Source organism: Triplophysa dalaica, chromosome 2, assembly GCF_015846415.1.
Source record: "Triplophysa dalaica isolate WHDGS20190420 chromosome 2, ASM1584641v1, whole genome shotgun sequence".
NCBI lineage: Eukaryota > Metazoa > Chordata > Actinopteri > Cypriniformes > Nemacheilidae > Triplophysa > Triplophysa dalaica.
The window spans coordinates 21,820,546-21,844,524 of record NC_079543.1 but is presented as its reverse complement, the minus strand read 5'-3'; the positions used below and the strand labels follow the sequence as shown (position 1 = coordinate 21,844,524).

The 23,979-nt window shown below is 36.8% G+C and overlaps 1 protein-coding gene across 1 annotated transcript in view; it reads left to right on the top strand.

Annotated features, from left to right (window-relative positions):
- LOC130408909 (tumor suppressor candidate 3) overlaps window positions 1-21,196 on the top strand; it is a 67,776-nt gene extending 46,580 nt beyond the window's left edge. Inside the window, exons 7-10 of the mRNA XM_056732417.1 lie at window positions 8,197-8,260; window positions 10,778-10,852; window positions 20,349-20,439; window positions 21,005-21,196. Of these exons, the coding sequence (XP_056588395.1) occupies window positions 8,197-8,260; window positions 10,778-10,852; window positions 20,349-20,439; window positions 21,005-21,020 (246 nt within the window). The 3' untranslated portion in view covers window positions 21,021-21,196. The remainder of the gene's footprint in view (window positions 1-8,196; window positions 8,261-10,777; window positions 10,853-20,348; window positions 20,440-21,004) is intronic.
- The last annotated feature ends 2,783 nt before the right edge of the window (window positions 21,197-23,979 follow it).

The following is a 23,979-nucleotide window of genomic DNA, read 5'->3' as shown; positions in this document are numbered from 1 at the left end:
AATAACATTTGTTTTAGCCGTGTCGTATGACCCCTTTAAAAGTCCTTCCCTAATATGTCCAAATCGTTCCCAGTGCAGTATTTTCTTTAAAGGTCCAGTGTTTTGTTTTTTTGGTTGATTTATTGACATACATGCAGTATAATAAACATAACAATGTTTTCAGAGATTTATAAAGACCTTACATAAGTAATAGAAAATACTAATTCTAAGTAATAAAAACATCTATCTACATACACCGCGGGCCCCCCTGCATGGAATTCCCCATGTTGATTCTACAGTAGCCCTAAACGGACAAACTTGAAGTTTCATAAATACGTTACCTCCATCGGAGAAGCGAAAACGGGACGACATCTTAGTGCTGTGTTTGCCAACGTAGTGCTCCGAATGGGAGGGGTGGAGTGAGCTGGTGGTTGCAATTCACAACCTTAACATTAGATGCTGCCAAATTTCACACACTGGACCTTTAAAGAATATTATTTTGTTGTAATGTAAATTATAATCATTTTAAACTTGTATTATTGTTATTATTTACTATTATTATTATTATTTTTATGAAAGTCGACATTTTTCAGATTGTCTCCAATATTGAACTTGTTCCAAAACATTGCCTACAGTATTTAAAGTCAAGCTCAGACTTACAGTACTCTCAGTACTTTACAGTACTTTCTTTAACAAAACAATTGTTAAAGAAAAGAGACACTTTAAACTCTCTGAACGTTATGAATTTGATTGTGTGTTTTATTCCTCACTTCTCTTAATTAGAACTGCAAGCCGTAACTATTCCTCGTCTGAGTAAAGGAAACATAACACTCAATTCATCAGATCAATCGGCAGCGTGCGAAGAGTATTAAGGTATTTGTCATTGCGACTAGTGCACGGCTGCAATTTGGATTAATGTCATCGCGCTAATGTGCTATGCATGTTCTTCTGGCTTTTTGAGTAAGAGCTTTGCATTGTTTTACAGATTGAAAGCAGCATTAAAATAAGCCATTCAAGTGGAAAATGAAGGGCATAAAAAAGCAAAAAATAAGCATGCCGATGAATTAATATGTAATGTTGTTTATTGGAAACTTGGGACGTGGGGAAATGTTATTATGTTGCTAAACATAAGAATTCGATCTCTTGTGCTGTAACACGTCTTTAATATTGTTCGAGGTGGATAAACAGCTTTTCACTGAGACAACTTTAAAGCATTTTTGAAGTGGCCTCTAAAATCATGAAGGTTTGCAGTCAGAATTTTTAATGATTGTCGTGTTACTGTAACCGGGGTCGTGGATTCATTTTTGGTAATACATAAACAGTGCTTTAAATGTATAAATTGTAGAGCTAGTTCACTTGAACAAAAGCGTCTGCCAAATGCATGCCTGTAAATGTTTGAAGATGCATTTAGTGATTTACCGTTTATGTGAAATTTAAAACCTTACATATAATTTGTTCCTGTAGAGCATCAGACTATAAACATCACAGTCATGGATTTATTCCTTCAAATCTGATATCATACTCCACTGCGCTTGTACCATGGAAACATAATGTAGTCTAATTATGCATAATTTGATGATTCAGTTGTGTTTTATGTGGAACATAAATGTTGCTGTTCTGCAGAATGTTGACCACATGGCTGCCTATTTATAGTTGGTTTTTATTTAAAAAACACATAAGCAAATAACAAGTTAAAATAATTTTAGTCCGTAAACAAACAAAGCCCACAAACACGTTCTGGGAATTCCAGCTCTCCAAGAAAGGTAAAGGACAATGTTGTCAGCTGTTTTTATTCTGTCATGCTTTTAACCGCGAAAGTACAGCAGCTGATTCATTCTCCCAAGGCAATACAGTCTGCCGATCTCTTGAGGAAATTAGTGGCATTGTTAAGAACCCAGTACACCATTAAACCATTACTGAAGCGTCCCCAGACATTTCTGACTAAATCTATTTCTTGAATCCAATTCTAAACGTTCTGTAATAACCCAATGAAACAATTTACACAGAGGGGATCTCTCACATTCTTTCAGACGTGTTGGCTAAATCTGGCGTAATCTCCCGTTGGCGACACCCATTTTGGTATTTGTTCAGTTTTTAAACAATTGTGGGCACACTATGTCCCTTTTAATAAAAAGAAATATGCAAAAGTTTTTTTGGTGATTTCCTGTTTTGGCAGTAGTGGAAGAAAAAAAATTGAGCCAGTATAAAAGCTAGTAAGTGACTGGAAAGTAGATGTTTTTTGGAGGATCTTTCGACAGAAATGCAATATGATATACATAACTAGGTCTTTAGAGGTGTATAAAGACCTTACATAATGAAGCGTTATGTTTTTATTACCGCTCAGAATGAGGCCAAAAATGCATCAAAATGTATTTTAAAATACCAAATACCTTAATTTTATGTGTATCAAAATAAACTATAACATACAGAAACCACACCACGTATCAAAATAAACTACAGTATATTTGTATTTTAAAAATACTAAAAAACACTTTTACCAGAGAGCATGATAATCAATCTGCCTATTTGATCTATCCCTTCACAATTACACTGACTCAGCTGATTAAGTTAACAATGTTTGGTAGCAAAAGCTTTTATCTGATGCAATAAATCTGACATGCGACCAGCAAACAGATCAAATATTTGCATATCCCTGTGATCTCCTAGATAAAGCACACTGTGTTTACACCGGACGTGACACGACATGATAAAAGACAATAGAACACTCTAGCATCCATTTGATTTTCGATTTTGTCGATAAACCCATTAAGAAAAAGCCGTCGTGTCTGTCGCTTTCTGTGTAGACACGGGGTCAGTTTTGAAGTAACCCACAGTTTAATGATCAACAGTTTGCGAATGACTCATAATTGTATCATAATTGAGTTTTTGGGTGCTTTTTCTAACGAAGGGCCTACGTTGCATCAGCAACACTGACTCAATGACAAACAAATCATACATAAGATGACAACTGATGGCACCTGTATTCATAGCAACTAGTTTCTAACTAATGTATCATCTGATTTTTAAACATTAATATAATAATATATCATGTGTCCGGCATTTGTTCTTGTAATGTTATGCAAAATCATGATCCTACTATGAGGGTACAAGATTTTATTAAAAAAACATTTTAGCATTTCAACAATAATTAAATGATCCATATGTTTTGTAGCCGTATGTTTAAGCCAAATATGTTTAAATGTAGCCAGAAACATATAAAAAAAGTAGCAACATAACTTGTCAACTTGACGAAGTCTAACAAAAACAATTGAACTGAGACCACAGGTCTCATTAGCTACTGAGGCTTTTCAACACAACACATCATGTATATTGGCATACTATAGGCCTAGGCTACTAAAACAAACAAAAACTTAACATGAACTGTTAAAAATTATAGCAATCTATGCAATCGATGATGGAAATCTGCCAGCCTGCATGTTTCTTACGTTGACCACCTTTCTTCCATATGGATCTGTTTTCAAGTCTGGGCAAACTTCTGAGTAGGCACCAATCAGAGGCTGTATTTTTATGACATCATGTAGACTTCTGTATTACATGTAGACAAAGTATTTTGCAGTATTTTAAAGCCACAAAATCAATCAAAAGTCAAATAAATATTTTGATAAAAAAAACATATTAATTTGTTACAAAAGCTCATCAACCCTATTATATACAATTTACAAAATACTATTTTGTATTTAAAATACATGTATTATAAACACTGCCCATCCCTGAACGCGGGTCCCCTTGCATGGAATTTGTCATGTTGATTCTACATTAGACAAGACAAACTGCTCTACAGAGTGCATTTCATAAATATTAGGGATGCCACAATTCTCAATATAATATTGAACCGTTCGGTACCATTTGTCAGATCAAGAATGTAGTACACTACATACGAAAGCAGCATGTTCGTGTTTTCTCATCCAGCAAACGCGTCTACAGCTCCATGCCAAAGTCCGTTTAACGAAAGTCATGCCACTCCAGTGGCCTTACGGACAGCTGTTTACGTCATAGCAGCATTGTACAGTTCAGGTCATCATTGAGAAGTTTACACACACATAACCTGGTCGCATTTCTACGATTCACTGTTTACGTTCACTTTCCAAGTCCATCTCGCACACACCAGTGTCGTGGAGCTTCCAAATTATACTCAATTGCGGATATGCATGAACGGATGAGCTCGACACATACGTAGAATGTCATACTGTGGACTCAGCCATCTGTGTGTCAGCCATCGGCGATGGACGATGTCATCATCTATCGGCTCATCCCTGTTGCATCCCTAGTAAATATGTTGTCTCCATAATCAAAGAAGTGGAAACGTGACAACTTTTTAATTCTGTGTCAGCCACCGTAGTGCTTCAATAGGGAGGGGTGGAATGAGCCGTTGGTTGCAATTCGCAACCTCACCATTAGATGTCGCTATTTCCCATACACTGGACCTTTACCATAGGTGTGAATATTAAACCTGGGAAAGTTTAATAGTTTTTAATATTTATATTCTCCGAACTTACCTTTTTTATATTCTCTTCCGCTTACCTTCATATTGTCAACATAAATGTGTTCATAAGCTAACGTATCCTGACTTGGTACTTACTGGAGATATTAATGAAAGACTTCAATGGCATACTCAAAACACTCTAAATCAGTTTATTTGCAGTTCTGGTGAAAGACTGTTTATTCAATTTTGTTCTTTGTTGTTTGCTTACAACTAAGGATTTTTCTTGTCCCAGAAATGCACTCATTTCCAACATCCTTGCTGTTTCGGTTTGGAAAAACGATTTCTATACTGTATTCTGTGCACTTGTTTTTTTGTGTTGTTTTGTTTCCCTAATTGAACAGATGCTAAATCCAAATGAGTCTAATAATATTTAATTGTTGTAAATTGTTCACATATTGCACAGTTTAATATTCAAAACAGCCACAAAAGTCAAAACATTCATTTAATAGACAATGCACTTTCTTAACTTTGTGCATGAGTCAAAATTAATCAATTAAATGATACGCATGTAGGCGTTAACAGTCATCATAATGCACTTACACAAGCGCTAAATGTGTTGATGTGTAATGATTCATCAAAAGCTGACGCCAGTTTGACCCCAGAGCATCATGGGTACGAGTGGTCAATGTATTGCCTAAAAGCCCAGAGCAGATGTCAACAGTGCATAAATTAACAGTATGAGTGTATGAAAGCATGTGACTACACATGTGACTACTCACACAATTTATCTCACTGTTTCATTCATACTTTTGTTTTTGCAACTTAATTTTGTTATTTAATTTTTGTAATTCTCATTTAACGACATATAATGCAGCATTTCACGGTCAACTGTATTTTCTAAACACTGTGGTGTGTGTTGAACGACTTATTTTTTTCTAATTTATCATATTTTTATGTTTTGTTGTGTTGTGTTTTATTTATATTTCTTTTAATCAGCCACTAATGATTTTGTTAACTTACCTGAACCTGGCCCCCCACAGATTGCAATGAGGTAAAGTCTTTATCAGGTTCTTTATACTAGGTATTTTATAAAGAACCTAGACTCTCAACATAAAATATTTCCAAATTTCAGAATAGTCCTTTTTTCTAAAAGCAGCAAATGATTGATTATAAGGACACCATTCAGGCCAACTACGCAGATCCGATACGCATGTAGAATTATATAAAAGTGTCTCGACGTTGGCTCTGAAAGTGCTTCTAATATGAATGCTGTTTTCTTTAATATGAAAATATGCAGTGACTATGTTTAAATGTTAGCAGATGCGTTAACCCACAGGCGACAGGTGACGTGACAATGATAAATGCAGTGGCCTATTTGCTCATATCCTCCTCAATGGCTCCCTCCCTTTCAAAACCTTTCATATCTCTCTTTTTCTGTCTTTTCGTGAAAGGCCCCAAGTGACAACGGCCTCAAAAGTGCAAAGTTGCTTACGGCAGCATTCGGGTCCTCGTGCTTTGTTGTCGCTGAGTTCGAGTCAAGTTCTTTGCTGATTTAGAGCATAACAATTATGTTTATTTTCCTCCGGTAGGACTTTCTAGTCAAATCAATTAAATCAAGTCTTTTAGTCTGGTTTTGGTTAGATATATTATGAAAATGTTTTACTAGGCTAGATGAACATACGAGAGAGTATTGTTGTGTACGGCACTCTTTCGAAATTAAAAGAAAATTTAGCCATTTCACAATTATTAATTATGATTATGCTTAAATGTTAGATACTGCAGATGGAGCAGCAGGGTTGGCAAGTGAGAGGAAGGTCAGATGAAGTTATTTATGAAAACAGACTGTTTATGATTTTAAAGAAGAAATTGTATATATAGTATAACATGAAAGATATGTATTTTAGGTAAATTGCATTCTTTTGTATTGGGGATGGTGTGGTCATACAGATCTGGCAACCCTGTACAACATCTAAGGTTAGATTGGGTTCAATACTCGCACTAGGTCACACTAGACCTCTTTAATCTTGTATGCTACTTGAAGATAGCCAGCTATGTAGTTACAGTAACACTTTTACTCAACCATGAGGCAGATATAGAGATGTAGTGGAAGAACAGCAGGCAGGAGACAAGGTGATGATGGAATAAACTGAGCAGAGTTTATTGAATAATTTTAGTTGCGTTCTCAATGTTCAGTCTGACTTCGTCTGGAACAGATTTGACAGGTTTTATCATACCGGTGAAAAAATGTACTGCTTCGTACCTTCTCTTACTATCTGTATCTGACAAGAATATGCAAAATACGATTTCACTATTGTAATATAAGTTTTGAAGAATGGGAAATAAATGAAGTGAAGTAAATACAACGATATAAGAATAAAACTTGATTTGAAACACATTTGTTTCAGATTTGTCTGTTCTCAGTTTTTCAGTGATCAGACACACACACACACACATATAGGTTGCTTTTAAGATACTAAGATCCTAATATCCTTCTATATGTATTTTAATGTATGTATTTATTTTATAACACTCCCTTTTGGTCGCTATTGTAAGAAATTGACATATTCGCTCTTTATTGAAATATTGATTAAAGGTGAATTAAAATGTAAATATAAAGAGTTTAAAGCTCAGCTTTGAGAAAAAAAATAAGGAGGCTTTGTAAAAATATTCACACAACACACGTACTTTGTAAAGTTTATAAAGACACATAGCCCAGGAGAATGACTACAAAATATTTACTCAAGAGAATCAATAAATATTTATGACAGATGGTAGTCATTTTATGCTTTGTTGCGTGTGAGATTTTAGTTTTTCTTTTTTTATTTATATTTGAATAAAACCGAAATTCCATAATACACTGTTTTGCAATTGTCAAATAATGTTGTCCAATAAATACCCAAAAACTATTTATCTGGCTGAAAAACTTTATGATTTGAAGGGTTTTTCAAAGGAAAAAGCCACAACTTGCTGTAAAACTTGAAGATTACAATAAAAGTACAGTAGTTCTGACAAAAATGTTCAAGGCCTTTTCAAGCCATGCTCCTCATAACTTTGCAAAAAAAAGTCACCTGTTTAATGTGCATCCAGCCTTAATTTCTGATAAATAGCGTGTTTTATGTTCCACTGCGAAGAGAAATTCCTTTAGGCCAGAAACAGCGTGAGCTATCAATGCTAACAATTCTGTCCATGTGCACTGACAGATTTTATCAGTTCAAGCTGCCTGAAGCTTTTATGTGTGGAAACCAAGCGTTCGCCGTCTTTCTTTGAGACAGTCCGCTCTCTGCGATTTTCCTGCAGATTCATGATTCACCCACACATGAAGCAGCATCTTGCTTGTGCTACAATGCTTTGACACCAATGTTTTGATATGCAGATGATTCAACAAAGGCGTGATGTGATTGTGTTTTTTGCCGTTGTCACTTCCATTGAAGCTTTTGTCATTCACTTTCAACATTTCTTTTTAGTTTAGTTTATATTCAATTCATCTCTCCAAGCATCTGCCCTGACCTATAGATCTTCTTTAATATGAAAACTCTTTGACTATTTTCTTTTATCTGACCTTGAATGGAATAATGATTTTATATATTTATTTGTTTTTAAAGGGAATGTCAGTGTGTGTGTGTAGGTTCATTCTGGTATCATAAATACAAAGGCGTACTTATCACAGAGCCACAGTGTAGTACATCCACAGAACCACGTGAAAGCCCAGCTTGAAAGATCTTTTGTCTGCTTGTTTGTCTTATTTTTTCTCTCTCTATCTCTGTCTTTTTCAGAGCTATATCCACGGCAGCAGTCAGGCTCAATTTGTGGCTGAATCTCACATTATTCTTCTGTTAAGTATCCTTTGCCATAAAACCTCCCTGGGAACAATAAACTTGTCGCATTGTTCTGTAAATGAAGTGAACCTTAATAACCCAGTGACATTTTTGAACACAGATCAGTTTTCCATCCTGAAACATTGTGCAAATTAGGATGCGTCTTGTAAATAGGCCTTTGAACGTATCTAGCACGTTTTCGAGGTAAGTTCGCACCAGGCCTTGTTTCTTTTTTCTGTCATCTATTGCTTCATGAGTAGAGAACTTAAATAATCAAATTTAGAGAAATTGAATGATATTTTGCTCCATCCTTCAAGCACTTGGCAAAAGGGAACACCGTTATGTTTAAAAGATGGAAAGATCAAAAAGAAAAATCCCACTTTCAATAGAAGGCAGCATGGTTCTTCAGTATAGTCATTATTATTTCAGAAGCTCAGTTTCAAGCGTAGGTTTATCTCAAAGTGCTTAAGGCTACAGCCCACAGGTTGTATGCCTTGGCATCATAGATACAGGCGTGAGAAGGTGGCAGGTCTCAGAACACAGCTGCAGTTGAGTAGAAGTTTCAGTATAGTATGGTAATATAGCTGAAATTTCTGTTTTCTGAAAACTAGCTTATAACTAAAATGTTATATTGTATTGTATATTTTAGTCCATGCTAAAGCTGTGATCTGTAACTTTTTTGGTTGAAAAACAAAAATCACCCTGTTGGAAAAAGCAGCATATGCTGGGTTAGGTATGTTTTGATCCTGGTTTGACCAGCACATGATCAGCTAAGGACCAGCTTAACCAGCACATCACCAGTTTAAACCAGCACGTGTCCAGCTTAAACCAGCACATGACCAGTTTAAACCAGCACATCACTTGTTTAAACCAGCACATGACCAGTTTAAACCAGCACATCACCAGTTTAAACCAGCACATGACCAGTTTAAAACAGCATATAACCAGCTTAAAACAGCACATGACCAGTTTAAACCAGCACGTGACCAGTTTAAACCAGCACGTGACCAGCTTAAACCAGCACATGACCAGTTTAAACCAGCACATCATCAGTTTAAACCAGCACGTGACCAGCTTAAACCAGCACGTGACCAGTTTAAACCAGCACATCATCAGTTTAAACCAGCACGTGACCAGCTTAAACCAGCACGTGACCAGCTTAAACCAGCACATGACCAGCTTAAACCACCACATGACCAGCTTAAAACAGCACATAACCAGCTTAAAACGGCACATGACCAGTTTAAACCTGCACGTGACCATCTTAAACCAGCACATGACCAGTTTAAACCAGCACATGACCAGTTTAAACCGACACATGACCAGTTTAAACCAGCACGTGACCAGTTTAAACCAGCACATGACCAGCTTAAACCAGCACATGACCAGTTTAAACCAGCACATGACCAGTTTAAACCGACACATGACCAGTTTAAACCAGCACGTGACCAGTTTAAACCAGCACGTGACCAGTTTAAACCAGCACATGACCAGCTTAAACCAGCACATGACCAGTTTAAACCAGCACGTGACAAGCTTAATCCAGCACATGACCAGTTTAAACCAGCACAAACCAGCATCAAAACATACCAAACCAGCATATGGTGTTTTTTTTCAACAGGGCAGTCTACTTGAACTGATTTGCGTTGTTAATGGAACAGTTCACCAAAAATTCTGTCCAATTATTCACCCTAAAGTTGTTACAAGTCTGTATAAATGTCTTTGCTCTCATGAACACAAAGAAAGATATTTGGAAGACACTTGTAACCAAACAATTCTTGGCTACCATTCAAGGTACAATTAGCAGTTGTTTTGTTCAAACTACAAAAGCAAAAACTGTAGTGTTAAAAGGTTCGTTGAGAGTTGGTGGTTGAAATCCATCTAGCTGCCACTGTTAAAAATTGTTCTTGTACATTTGTGTGTTTGGACTTGTTTGTCTGGCTGTGTTGGGCATGTCCTTTTGAACGTCAATCTCTGTGTGAACTTCCAATGTAATTATGGGAGGGTTGTTGACTGTGTCTGATGGGCAGTTGTCAGACTGACACAGACCCTCTGCTATAATCTGATTCCCCCGCTGGAGAAGAGTAGAGAGGAGCTTCCAGCACCTTTAGCACAACCTGAAGCGTTTGTCTCTCTTCCTCTCACTGATCACCACTTCCCCCCAGGCTGGAGAAGACCTCCAAACCCAATGAAGTGTGCTTAGAATTTAGGAGTGTCTTGTGTTTTTATTCTGTTTACTGAATTGACAATTTACAGGATATTTTATACAGGTAAGCATGTTTAAAGGAACAGTTCACCCAAAAAATCCTCAATGAAAATGTATTTACCCTTAAGCCATCCTACTTGTAACACCAACCTTTTTTTTCATGAACACAACGTTTTTCAATATCATGCTACATCTAGAGATATGCTTAGCTGAAAAAGTCATATATTGTACATCCGAGTTGGCATGAGGGCTAGTAAATTATTAGAACTGTTCTTTCAAGAATCTGTTTATTTTATAGAGAAAGCCTTGTTATTTCCTTAACTTCCGTCACAGATGCGGCGATCACCATGGGAATGGTGCTTCTGAACGAAGCCGCCACCTCCAAGGGAGATGTGGGCAAACGACGAAGTGAGTTTTTTTATATGTTTGCATTTCTTCCTCTTTTGATGCAGTTTCTAAAATGTTTTATTAAACCTGTTGCATAATGCAGTTTTTATGTGGATCACACAGACATAAATCATAGCACTTCTGGTTGAGGAAAGATGACACTTTTCTTGAAACTCAGAATATTTACCTGTTGGATAAAACTGAATAAAGAAAATCTCATAGCTTACATTAAAGTTGGCCCTCCAACCAGACAGCAGACACGGGGTTGAGCTATCTTGACTTGGGTCTGTAAAGCAACCACTTAGTAATGGCCTAGCAACCACCCAGTGCCCTCTGGTACACACATATCGTCTTTGAGTTTTCCATTTTGGCAGCGAATTTTGCGAGGTCAGACACCTCTCCCATTCACTTGTATAGATCTCCTAAAAAGAGCATTTTGAATGTGCGCAAACAAGAGTCAATTACTTTGGAGCTTTCCGTAGTCACGGTCTCAATATCCTTTAAGAGGCATAAGAGGATCAAGTCTCTTTTGCCTTTTCATACACAATAGCGTGTCTAGGTTTGTGTATTTCATCGTGTTTAAAGTGTGTTTGCATGCTTAAAACCGATCACGAGTGTGCGTCTTCCACACGGGTTGAGGTTCGCATGGGCACGTGTACTGATTCCAGTCATGTGACTGCGTGTCACCTCCCGCTCAAGTTCCGGTCCCACATACAAGTTTCACATACGTGACGGTTTTCTTTTGGGAATCTGACGTCACATTCCCTGTAATCCCCCCTTGGAAGCGGTTCTCAGGGGTTCCCATAACAACGAACATCGCCTCTATACTCCGCAAATCGCTTTCCATGCATTATCACTGCATTAGCTGTGGAGACCACTTAATATGATGGCCTTCAACCCACTATCACGGAGTCATCGCAGGCTTTGATATGCTAATAGCGTGAATTACGGGTAATATGTAAACGGTGAGTTATTTTTTGGCATGGCATTAAATGGACAAACAAGGGAAGTGCTTTTTGTTTCTGAATTTGGGCCGAACAGAAAGAGAAAAGAGCCCTTTGTGTGAAACGCAGGGAGACAAATGATTATAATTACAGTGTGTGTGTGTGTGTGTGTGTGTGGATAATTGTGTTAACTGCTATTTCTATGTGTGTGTAAGAGGGTGCTTGTGTAACTAGTAGACATGATGAGTTTTGGCAGTCATGGATATGTAGCACGGTTTACATTCAGAGCGCAGGTTATTTTTTACACTGCCATCATTACATTCCACTCAAATCTTAAAATCAGTTTTGATTGAGGTGAAAATAGAATTAATACTGTTTCAGAATTCATCTAGATCCATGTTGAACATAATTGTGGGCAAAATTGAATCCATTCAAATCAACTGAATTTAATCGGACTGTAAAGCCACACTTCAGAGGAAACAAATGATGCTGTTACTGGTCGTAACACCGCCAGTGACTCTGTCGGCTAGTCTTTTAATACGAGGTCATTAGAAGGCGTTCCTAGCCTTGGTTGCTCTAATAACACTTATAAGCTACCTGTTTACTCCGATTGGTAGTAGCTCCCGAAAGTCGCTCATCATTTGCATGAAGTTGAGTAAATCTCAACTTTGTTGCGTCGCAAGACACGCCCATTTCCTGTCGCCAAATGTCACTGTCGCTCGTGTCGCCGGATCCATTGAAATGAATGACATCATTTGTGTTCCAAATCAGGGGCTGCAACCTTTAAAGGACCCAGTCTTTGCTGTTTTTGAGGCTTTGATTGTGTTTTTTGGATGTTTAACAATGGATGTTCATGTTTCTAATAAAAAAAACGCTTTATATTTTACATATTTCAAGTCCATTGTTCACCACTGACCCTCTTCTCACTGAACGACTGGATTTCTGGAGTTCCCCACTTAGAGTATAAACTTTGGCTTTGAGCATTAATCAGTAACAATGGCGTCAACTTCCCTTTATCAGTTAAAAACATATGGATCGATCAAAGTGTAACGGAGGTCTGCTGGTGCATTTTTTTTCCTACTATGGCGAGATAAATGACATCGGACTGAATGGCGTCAGACTGGTTATATTAATTAACACTAATAACAGAAGCGTTAGTTTTGCCTTTTTAAATTGGGCCCGAGTTGGATAATAAAACAAACAGATTGACCAGGAGCCATTTGCAAGCAGGACTTCAAAGGACGTTTCATTAAAGTGTTTTAGACAGAGATATGTGTACACACACACAATATCAGTGTATTACACAGAACAGCTTTCACAGCCGATGTTAAAGTCATGGAAGCTGTTATTTGACCGTTGGTTATTTTAGAATGTGTTTAGCTGAATTCTTATAACCAGTTGTAGGACTGTGATCAAAGTGAAAGTAGTTTAGCGTGTAGCTCAGTCAAATGTTTACAATCTCTCATAACCGAGCACTACTCCAGCGGCTCTTCCTCTTCTCAAGAAGACCTTGCCAGTTTTTTTGCGTATTCCTTTGGGCGGAGGTTATTAAAAGCACTTGGAATAGTGACATCATGTACCCGGGAAAAAGAGGGATGTAGTCCGATCCAGCCGTTCTATGTAGTTTTTTGAAAAGCCAGAAAAATTATATTTTGTTTTCGAGAATATGATATGTTTTAATCGTTTATGTAGATTAAAACAGCCCAACAGAATATTAAATTAACCAACCTTACAAATTAAAAAAACACAATAATGCAACAACAATGTTAATTAACAACATCATATAATATTAATACACTAGAATGACCTTTTTTGTGTATTATATACTTTTATTTAACTAAAGTTTTGATAGATTATTAAAAAAATTCAAGCCGTTAAAGGCGCGCTGTGAATCTCGGGATAGCCAAAGCTGTGAAGCATACATTCGTTTTATTCTCCTGCAGAAATAAGGTCACATGTTGGGGCTGGATTGAAGAAACCTTTGAATTAAGACAGCCGCTGTGGCGCAATTGGTCTTCAAATCCAGCCTTCAAAGCACGCAGCCCCAGAATTGGGACACAGCTTTGTCGCTGGGTGTCAATGGCGGTATGAACGCATAGTTAGCTTCACTTTTCTTTGTCATTTGCTGTTTCTTTTAACCAAATGATGCAAAATTAATTCAAGTAGATGTGTTACGTCAATTGTTTTGGGTTCAGAGTAACCACATGAGTTCATCATATAAACTGTGAGCATGTTCCAAATGTCCCTTGATTTCTATTTTTTAATTAAAAAATAATGACATTCACGCAATTTGAAGCGTGGCTTAAAGGGATAGTTGACCTAAAAATGAAAAGTCTTTCATCCTGTTTTCATCCTCATGTCATTCCAAACCTGAATTTATGTATTTCTTCGGCAGAACACAAAAGAGGATATTTTGAAGAATGTTGGTAAACAAACAACATTGCCCCACTTTGGCTTCTAATGACACAAAACGTTTTCACAAAATATCGTCTTTTGTGTTTCACAGAAGAAAGAGTCATATGACATGAGGTTAAATAAATGATGACAGAAATTCTATTTTGCATTAATAAATGTTGAAACTCCAAAATCACAAAATGTATACAAAAAGAGTCAAAAAATGATTCTCCAGCTAGCTAGTTTAGCCTCAAATATCAATATATCTATATCACTGTTTGTTATGAATGCTATATAATATAAACATATAATGATATGTAAACACTAATATATTCTGAATATAAACCTAAATTATAGATTTATGTGAGAATATACCAAAACAAAATCAGAAGAGTGCTAAATTCAATTATGGTGACATGTTGGTGGCTTCAAATTGGTTCTTGCATCTCTCATCACCAGTTGTCTCATTATACTTTGTCACGAGACACATTGATTCCCTTTTATAATGGATGTATGTGCTTTTTTGGTGGGGTTTTGGAAGTATTGTGGAGATTACCCTATTGTACAGGCCTGAATCAGACCTGCTTCTTCATCCCATCAGCATTACTATTATTATTATATGAGCAACACAGTTTAACATGTTTCTATGTTAATGTGTCAGTGTAAAATGTAGTTACAGAAATATGAATAGGCAGTCAGAATAAAACCTATTAAAATAAATTTAATATTCTTTAGTTTAATTAGCGGATGCTTCAACGACACATACCTTCTTAACCTGCCCCCTCCAGAGGTCGAGGCTCACATTTTCCCGTACGTCCTTCGAATTTGCCGCGGCGGTCATCCGCCACACTGGGGTCAGAGGTCACCTTAGCTCTGTGGATAATTAAACCAGCGATGCCACCTCGTCCGTCCCAGCGCTGGGCTTTTTCTACACCTGTCACTGTTAATTGACCATTAGGCATATATGAATCTACATTATTATAATCTCATCAGTCAGCCTCTGAAAAGGTTTCAAGTGCTTCAGTGGGCAGCAGGTCATTTTACAAAGAATGAGAGTGAAGGATGAATAGATTATATGCTGGGAATTGTCGAGAAAATGTGCCAACTTGTATTTTGCTATACAGATATATTTACAGGATTGCTTTATGTTATTTAAAACGAGAGCAATGAAGAAACATGGAATTACACTTATTCACTTTATTTTAGTTTAGTCCTGTTTCATTTGTAAAGAGAAAACCGTGAGCTGTAGTATAAGATGACAGAGAGGGATAAAGGGAGGGTTCAGTACCCATCTTGAAGCACTTTCCCTGGGGTGCGAGAGGAGAAGGAAAGCCCTGCCGCTGAGGCAGATGTTTGCACTCTAGGCACTGCTGGGCGACCCTCTGTCACCCACTGGAGGAACACGAGACGGGCACACTGACTAATTCATGCGACGGGGTTTGAGGAATAGGTTTTGACTGATGAGTTGTGTCCGTGTGTGAGTCATATGCATATGCATGCTTTCTGGGCACATAAAGATACGGTGCCAGTATTATAGTGGTCATAACTCAGACAGTTTCTGCATGTCTCATGTTAATCTTGAGTACTTACAGAATAGTATCGCACAATTCAAATATCCGTAGAGTTTGATCACATTTATAAAAGACAGATACAGCTGTAGGATTATTTCCGAAAACATATGACGCATGGGGGGTGGAATTAAAGCACCAGGCACCCATTGCCAACAAAACACAGACATATGATTCAGTTTCAATTATCGCGTGCGGTTCATTTCCGGCATCTTTTAGCGCTGGGACCGCGCCATCTATTCCAAATGATCTTCAAATCCAGCGTTTTATCCAACGTTTATATAACATTACTAACATGGAGTAGACAAACAAACCCACCCCAACTTCTCTTACTATCGCAAGAGTAGCGAGCTGCGTCTGCAGGCGCACAGTACAGCCAATCTTGTTGCACATCCCGTTTAATCTGTGTATGCTTCTGTCATTTTGTTCTTATACACTTATTTGTAGTTTTTCACACTTAAACTGGTAGTAGAAACGTGGGTAACTCCCTATTAACATGAAACTCATATTCTTGGACTCTCTCGGAGAAAAAAAACAATATTTAAAACAAGGGCAACAAACTGCAATACTTCACATAATTGTTTTTAAATGTTCTGTAAGCAGTACTGTTTATGCCCACGGCAAGAAGTATTTGCTCATGTTTAAAAATAGGGCAACGATACGGTACATTTTTAAGCACTGTATGTTTTCACATTTAGGTAAAACATTTCTGAACTCTGGAGTCACATTAAGGTGGTTAGCTTGAAATAATTGAACAGAAAAAAATTAATGTTTGTTAGTACCAATATACAGTAACAGTGTGCTTTTGAATCCTATGTATTATAACATCATTTGAGATCATAATGATTGTTGGCTTCTCCACCATAGTTAGTGTGTGAATCTGTTTTAGTTGTTTTGGCTCAATATGGCTTATATAATATTATATAATTATATTTTATAGAGCTTGTTTAGTAAATATATATACAGTACTGTACAAAAGTCTTAGGCACATTATGTGACATTAGTGTTTTTAGCCCCTTAAAGGGTTTTAAACCAGTTATTTATATAGTTTGCTGTAGTGTGTCGGATGGAATTGTGAGTTTACATTTCTTTTGTCATTATTCATAATAATCCAGTGAGATGTGTGCACAAGGAGTGTGACAACAGCCGGTATTCCACACAGAGATCAGGTCTCATTGAGTCGTGTCTATTATTACATATAGAAACTGTAACTGACTAAATCTGGAAGAACTGTAGCAATTGACGATTGAAGAAACTTACCTGCAAAAATAACCAGCTTAATACCTTTTTTTGGGGTGGATGAAAATACATGTCATTTGCAGAGTACTATATATTTAACATAATAATCACCGTAATTCTGTAAAAGCAAATCGATAATCTTCTGACAAGAATAAATGGCATGTAAAACAATAAAAGCTTAACATAAAACAAATTGGATCCAATTCAGAGCCAACGGCAGACAATTGTTGTGCTATTAAGTGGTAATAAAACTCATTATGAAAGTCCAGAAAACTGGTACACTGGAGTATTTTTTGCACTTTTACTATAGAAAATAACTAATTTCAGGTCTACACTGTTAATTCGTTTGAACATTCTCACTATAACTAACCTTGAAAAAAATTGTGCATATTGATGTAATGTGACAACATGCCCTGCCATGCTTGTGTTTCTTTTTTAATTTGTATGAATTACCCAACAGTATTCATAAAACACCAAAAATGTAACCGTTTACTATAAAACCATTGTTTTGTTCAATAAACTGTCATTCATAAACTTGTATAAAATTACACATGACAGTGACAGCGCAGACTTGACATACCCTTTGATCTGATCATTTGCTTGGAATTTGTTTGTTCAATAAACAAGTTATTACAAAAATAAATTTCGTTTAGAGAATTGAATTCACAAACAATGAAATAATTTAAGACAAAAGTATTGCAAAACCGTATAAAACAAACATTTGTGCAGCGTAGCTTTTATTATTTCTAAGACAGAGCCCTTGTGACAAGCCCTGGTCTTCTTTATAAAAAACAATAAAAAGAATATAAGCATGTGTTTCTAAACTGCTCACAGCAGACTGGTGGATTTGTATCAGATAGATGGTCCAGATGTTTGATGCACGAATGCAAAAGCGCCAATATAATAAACTTGCATTTTTATGGTCATAAAAATGATCACAGACCTCAGCCACTCAATAAAAGTATATGCAAGCAGTAATTTCCAATAGAGCATTATTTACTCTATCCTTCCATCTGTTTGCCAAATACCCTTGAATCGAGGCTCATAATCTGTCCTTTACAATTTCATTGAGCAAAAAATAAAGTTACAACGCGGGATGAGAGCACGGAGCGTGTTGTTATAACTTTTATCAAAAGCATACTCGCTTTAGTTTGGTGCTTTTCAGTAAGCTAGAGTGAGCCACAAAACAAACTGGAACCTCTGGTGACTTCACATGTTAATTGCTACTATGCAAAGTAAAAATACTGGCACAGTCGGTGGTTGATCAAACCCAGCTGTTGTCATGGAAACACTTACTTAAAAAAAACTTGAACAATATGCTAAATGAAGATTGTCAAGAATAGCAAGGGTTCCGTATCAAACACCGCTCCCCCCTCAATAACATTTACAGCAAGCTGCTCGACGCAGGAAATCAGCCAAACGCGACTTCAGCACACCGCAACGTCGCATTTGTTACCCGACGATGCGGACGACCCTGAAAATAAATGTTTAGCGCCGTTTAAATGTCACGTCTCAGTTAGTAACGTTAGCTATTATCGCACAACACGGAATCCTTTCGGGAAACGGCCGTATGGCACATCTTCTGGGAAAGCTTTCCGTAATAATATGTCATTGAAATGATAATGGGCTCAAACGCACCAAGGTCTCCGTGCAAACTTTCCGACGCGGAACCTTGAAAGCGAGAAGTTGGATACATTCTGAAACTTGAAAAAGACGAACTGCGAAGGGCCAGCGTGCTGCGTGTGTGAATTGTGTATAAGAGGTTGTTTCTGTATGACTAATCTGGGGGGAACGCTGCTGGCAGTATGATGTAATTGGAGGTGCCCCTCTTTTGAAGAGGTTAACAGACTTTGATTAAGCTCTGATTAGCTTCTCATTCATCTAAACAGCAGCTGCCATCGTGTCACGCTTTAATATGTTTACTAGTTACACAAAGACTCTCATGTACGCACCTTTTGCTTGAATCATGAGCTTTTGCTAACAACACAGTACCATGGAATTACATTCTTGGGGGTGTTTGCATGATTATGTGCTTTCGGACAATGTCTATGAAGTATTTGTGTACGGTGTTAAAGGGATAGTTCATTATTTACTCTTGTCGTTTCTTTCTTCTGCAGAACAAAAAAGAAGATATTTTCAACAATGTCGGTTGACGAACAGCGGCAGTACCCATTGACTTGCATTGGTTTTGTGTCCGTACAGTAGTCAATGGCAACCGCCGTTATTCGGTTACCGACATTCTTGAAAATATCGTCTGTTGTGTAGAAGAATGTCATACAGGTTGGATATGTCGAGAGGGTGAGTAAATGATGACAGAACCTTTTAATACCGTGCTACACATACTTGTAGGAGCTGCTTGCAGTGCATCATGCTGTACTTCATCCTCGACTATTTTTAAAAACATTTTAGTAATTTGGTTATAATTGTTAGACATTCGTTTTTTAGACCTCATTAGTTTAGCAACTACGTGGAATATTTGTACTTGTAAAAGCTCATTTGTCACACCGCAGGACGGTGAATGGAATGGAAATGGAATAAAGTGATGAAAATAGGGAGGAATCTTAAAGAAGCACCAGCCAATTACAAGACAAAGTACTTGTGTGTAAATTCATACGAAATATCATATTAATTTGTGCTTTATAAATGTGATGTTAAAAAATTGCGAGCACGCTATTTGTCAGCCACCCATATGACAAAATACAGCAGTGTTACCATTTATTACATTCTTTAACTTTACCATGATACAGCATAGTGTTTTTGTAAGGGCTAGTTCACACAAAAATAAAAACTCTGTCATCATTTATTCACCCTTAGCTCAATGAAAACCTGTTTTACTACAAATGTCTCAAATGGTTTAACATCCATACAATGGAAGTCAATAGGCTCCATTGTTGTTTGGTTATCAGCATTCGTCAAAATATCTTCTTTTGTGTTCTGCAGAATAGAATAAGTCATGAATATTTACAATTTTTGTGTGAACTTTCAGGTCAAAATAAGACACTGTGATTTTGTTTCAGTCTCACACTGTTTAATGCTTTATTGACTAATCTTTAAAGTCACCTTATAATGTGATGCATCAGGTTATCATATGTTGGACACTCTCTCCTCTCAGGGAAAAAACAGCTGATGCGGGGTGTTTTATAAGCGTTTAAGTAGCGATTATTGTTTCTTCATTACTAATAGCTTCATTTTAGATGGCTGTTAGGGATTACCTCTCAGATCAAAGTTCATGAAAAGAGATTTTCACCAGCCGCTTAATCCCATTATAAAAGACCACAGCTGCATTCTAATTAGGTTTGATCAATATAACCATTTTTGGGCTCATCGTGAGAGGAACGCTCAATATGTGTTTTTTATTTCCTCTCTTTACAGTTATCTGTCTCGTTGGGCTTGGTTTGGTTGTGTTCTTCTTTAGCTTCCTTCTCTCCATCTTCAGATCAAAATATCACGGCTATCCTTACAGGTAAGAAGTGTTCATCTACAGGGTTAAATTGAACTGCCTGAATAAATCATTCAAATTAAAAGTCAACGTGAATTTAAATGTGACTCCATTTGCTTTCTTCTTGCATCATCTGGCTCACATTTAAAGCAAAGCCAAGTGCCACCCAATGAGTACTGGCGGGTTTTCTGGAGGAAAATAGTTTACATTTTGTGATTTGAATAAAGTCCAACACAATTTGTCCTGTTGAGTATTGCGTTTCACTCTCATTTATGTAACATTACCCACATAAAGTGGGTCACAAGGGCCATTTCGTGTTGACTTCAAGTATAAATTTACGGCATGTATCATAACTTTGCATCTGGGAAGTTGTTAATATTTGATATGCGTGGGCAGAATTTGAGCTAATGAGCTTATAAAAAAATAATATATATAGTACAGCAGGGAGAATTTTGTTAGCTACTGCTCATAGTACCAAGTCAAGTGCATGACCCTTTGAAATTGTCCCTTAACAATCCTGTGTTAATGTCCTTTCCAGTCAGCGAAGACTTTTATCATTCACACATTTCCATCTTTCTATCTCTTTCAGCTTCCTGATTAAGTGAAATCGTGCAGTGAAAGGAAAGTCAGCGTTCTTCAGAGTTCACTGCATGAATTCAGCCGCTGTTATACTGTAACACGTTGCACATGTGACCTAAAAAAAATAAACTGAGCTGTTACCCACCGCTGTGCACCGTGTGGTCTGTACGCATCCATTAAAGTTAGACGAATCGCATGTTTGTTTATATTACCGATTTTCGCTTCTAATTGCAAATTGAGCATTATGTCCTCAAGGTTTAGTGCAGAGGAGTTTTTGCATCTGCGCATGTGTGTGCTGCATGCGCGGCTGTTATTTGTTATTGCAGTTTATGATACCTCTCTTGAGGCAATTGTGCGAGTCTCAGCAGATTGTGTCCTCTCTTTGTCCTCTTCAGTCAGAGTTCTCTCCCCCTTCTGACATCTGGGAAGGAATATTTAGGTCTTGGATCATTTTTTCCACTTTCTGTGGGTAGGTGGTGAAGGGGGCTTGTAATCCTCATTATTAAAACCGACTCGACATCCGCTGATCTAATTAAATTCAATCCAATTTCGGAAACAACATATTTATTTAACTTCAAAGGAGAGAGCTCGGCGATAACATTTTTGACAATCTTCTTGGAAGCAAAGATTTTTTAGGGATGTTATCTAAATTAGCTGTCATCATAGACAATAATGCCGACAGTTTTTGGCAAGCTTCTAATACATTTATTGGTGAACCTACTTCATTAAAACCGCTTTTGTTTGATTGGTTGTCAAAAAACATTCAATTAGAAATTATAATCTCAGACCGATTTCCTCACAGTTGACGTAATGTACTGCAGACAAAATCCACCACTTATTTACATTATATATCACACTTCAAATGCACTGTAACTTGCATGCTCTTTTCAATTTTCACTGTATTCAGTTGTTAAAGACATTGGTATAACTCATGACGCACAAGTCTGCATTTGTCTAAATACAGTTTCATCGGACCTCAAGCGTCTGGCCTGAGGTTAACTCTCGGTCTGTGTTTTGTTATAATGTAACAATTTATTTCATATTCGGTTTATATTACTATTAATTTGATTTAATATTTTATTCTTTATCAATTGTAAACAACTCAACAGTTCTTTGCAGAGGTTTACTCGAAGTTAAGTTCGCATAATGTTTTTTTATGTTGTTGCTGTTGAAACTGTCTATAAACCAAAATCTTTAAAAAAATAATGCAGATGGTGTCCCTTTTGAAAGCCTCGTATTGCAATGTGTACGTTTTTGGGATAAGTACAAAAAAATGACATAATCAAAAGCAGTCTTCCCACTTTCACCGACTCCCTATGGTACACTGTAAAAAAATACTGTTAAAAACTGTAATATTCTAGCAGCTGGAGTAGCAGAAATAACATAATTTATTTTGTAAAAATTGCCTGTTTTATGTTATTTTACACCCGATTTGTATATTGACAGTCTATTGCTATAATTTGACAGAATTGTTTTTTTCTAATAAAACTGTACAATTGCAGTTCCATACAGTGTATGCTTATAATAATGATTTATAATTTGAGCTGTCATGAACGATTTGCGGAAGATGTCAGTTTTACATCATTTGACTTTGTTACACATAAAGATTTAGTACGTAAAGTATCAAGTCTATTGCTAGACGGATTGCTGTAAATTAAACATTACAATATAGACAATACTATACAATAATAGGCACATCTTGTGTATTCAGTATTAAGCTTTTGTCACAATAATGTCTTTAAATTATCTACAGTTGAGGACTTTAAACTTTAATATGGGATTAATCGTGATTAATTGGCATAACATGCTGTTAATTTGATTACATTTTTGACAGGACATCTCTAATGTAGGATTAATATATAATCTGTCTAGGTATATACAAAAAAGTAATTAATTTACCAGTTTGTTTTCATAATGAATATCAGTCAACAGTAAATCCATTTATCATGCGGCATGCAGACATAAGCACACGACAGTATCGTGGCGATAACGGTGCTGTTGTTGAGTTTGTTGATTCTGGATTGAATTAGTGGCATCTTGCAAATATGAAAAGAGGGTATTGGGCATCAAATCAGAACCAACAGCAGCATTACATTTGAGAAAATTCAAGCTGGCAGTAATTCCCTTTTAGCTGTCGAAGGACATTAGTGGCCGCCACTCCATCCTTCATCTGCAGAGAAGAGCAATCCAATTTCTAATTTTTTTGTTTCGTTTTTCTCTGTAATGCTTGGAAGCAAACCTCTCTGTTCCAACAGCGTTTCTATTTGGTATCAAAGAATAAGATAAGATAAGTCTTGGAGAAGGATGATGGAGGAGAGTCAGAGGGATGGTTCAGACACAGCATTTGGTCATTCCCTCACATGAGTATTACAGTTATGGTGACTCATAACCTAAATAAAAGCTGAAGAAGATACTTACTCATAAAAGTTTAATTCTATCACAGTAGGGGGTGTCACCAAGCAGAGAGAAACTCTCGTGATATGACACTCTAATAGCTGCCAGCATGCTGTCATCTCACTTTTGCTACTCATCCTCAAAGGGATAACTGGATTTAAAAAAAATACAATTGCAAGACTAAAAACACAATTTGCATTTCGCTCTCATGTCTTATAAAAATAACTTTTTAGAAGTAAAATTTAATTGCGAGTCGAGTTATTTATTTATATATTATCCTCTTAAATGCAAAAAACGGAATTTACGTTTCGGAATGAAGTTTCAGGGAATTTAATTACATAGGTACACACACACAAGCTTCTTCCAAGAATCAAAGAGGCCTCTAGACACTAAGACCCTTTGCTGATTGATGTTTTGCTGGACCTTGAGCAGCACTGACCCTAAATGGCCTCAAAATCATTGAATATTAGATTGCAGAAATGTAGACAAATCCCGTGACTAGTTTTCCAAACAGATGCATCATAAATATCCCAAAGCTGCAAAAACGGATGTTGGTCACGATTTACGGCTAAATGGAGCTGCAATGACACA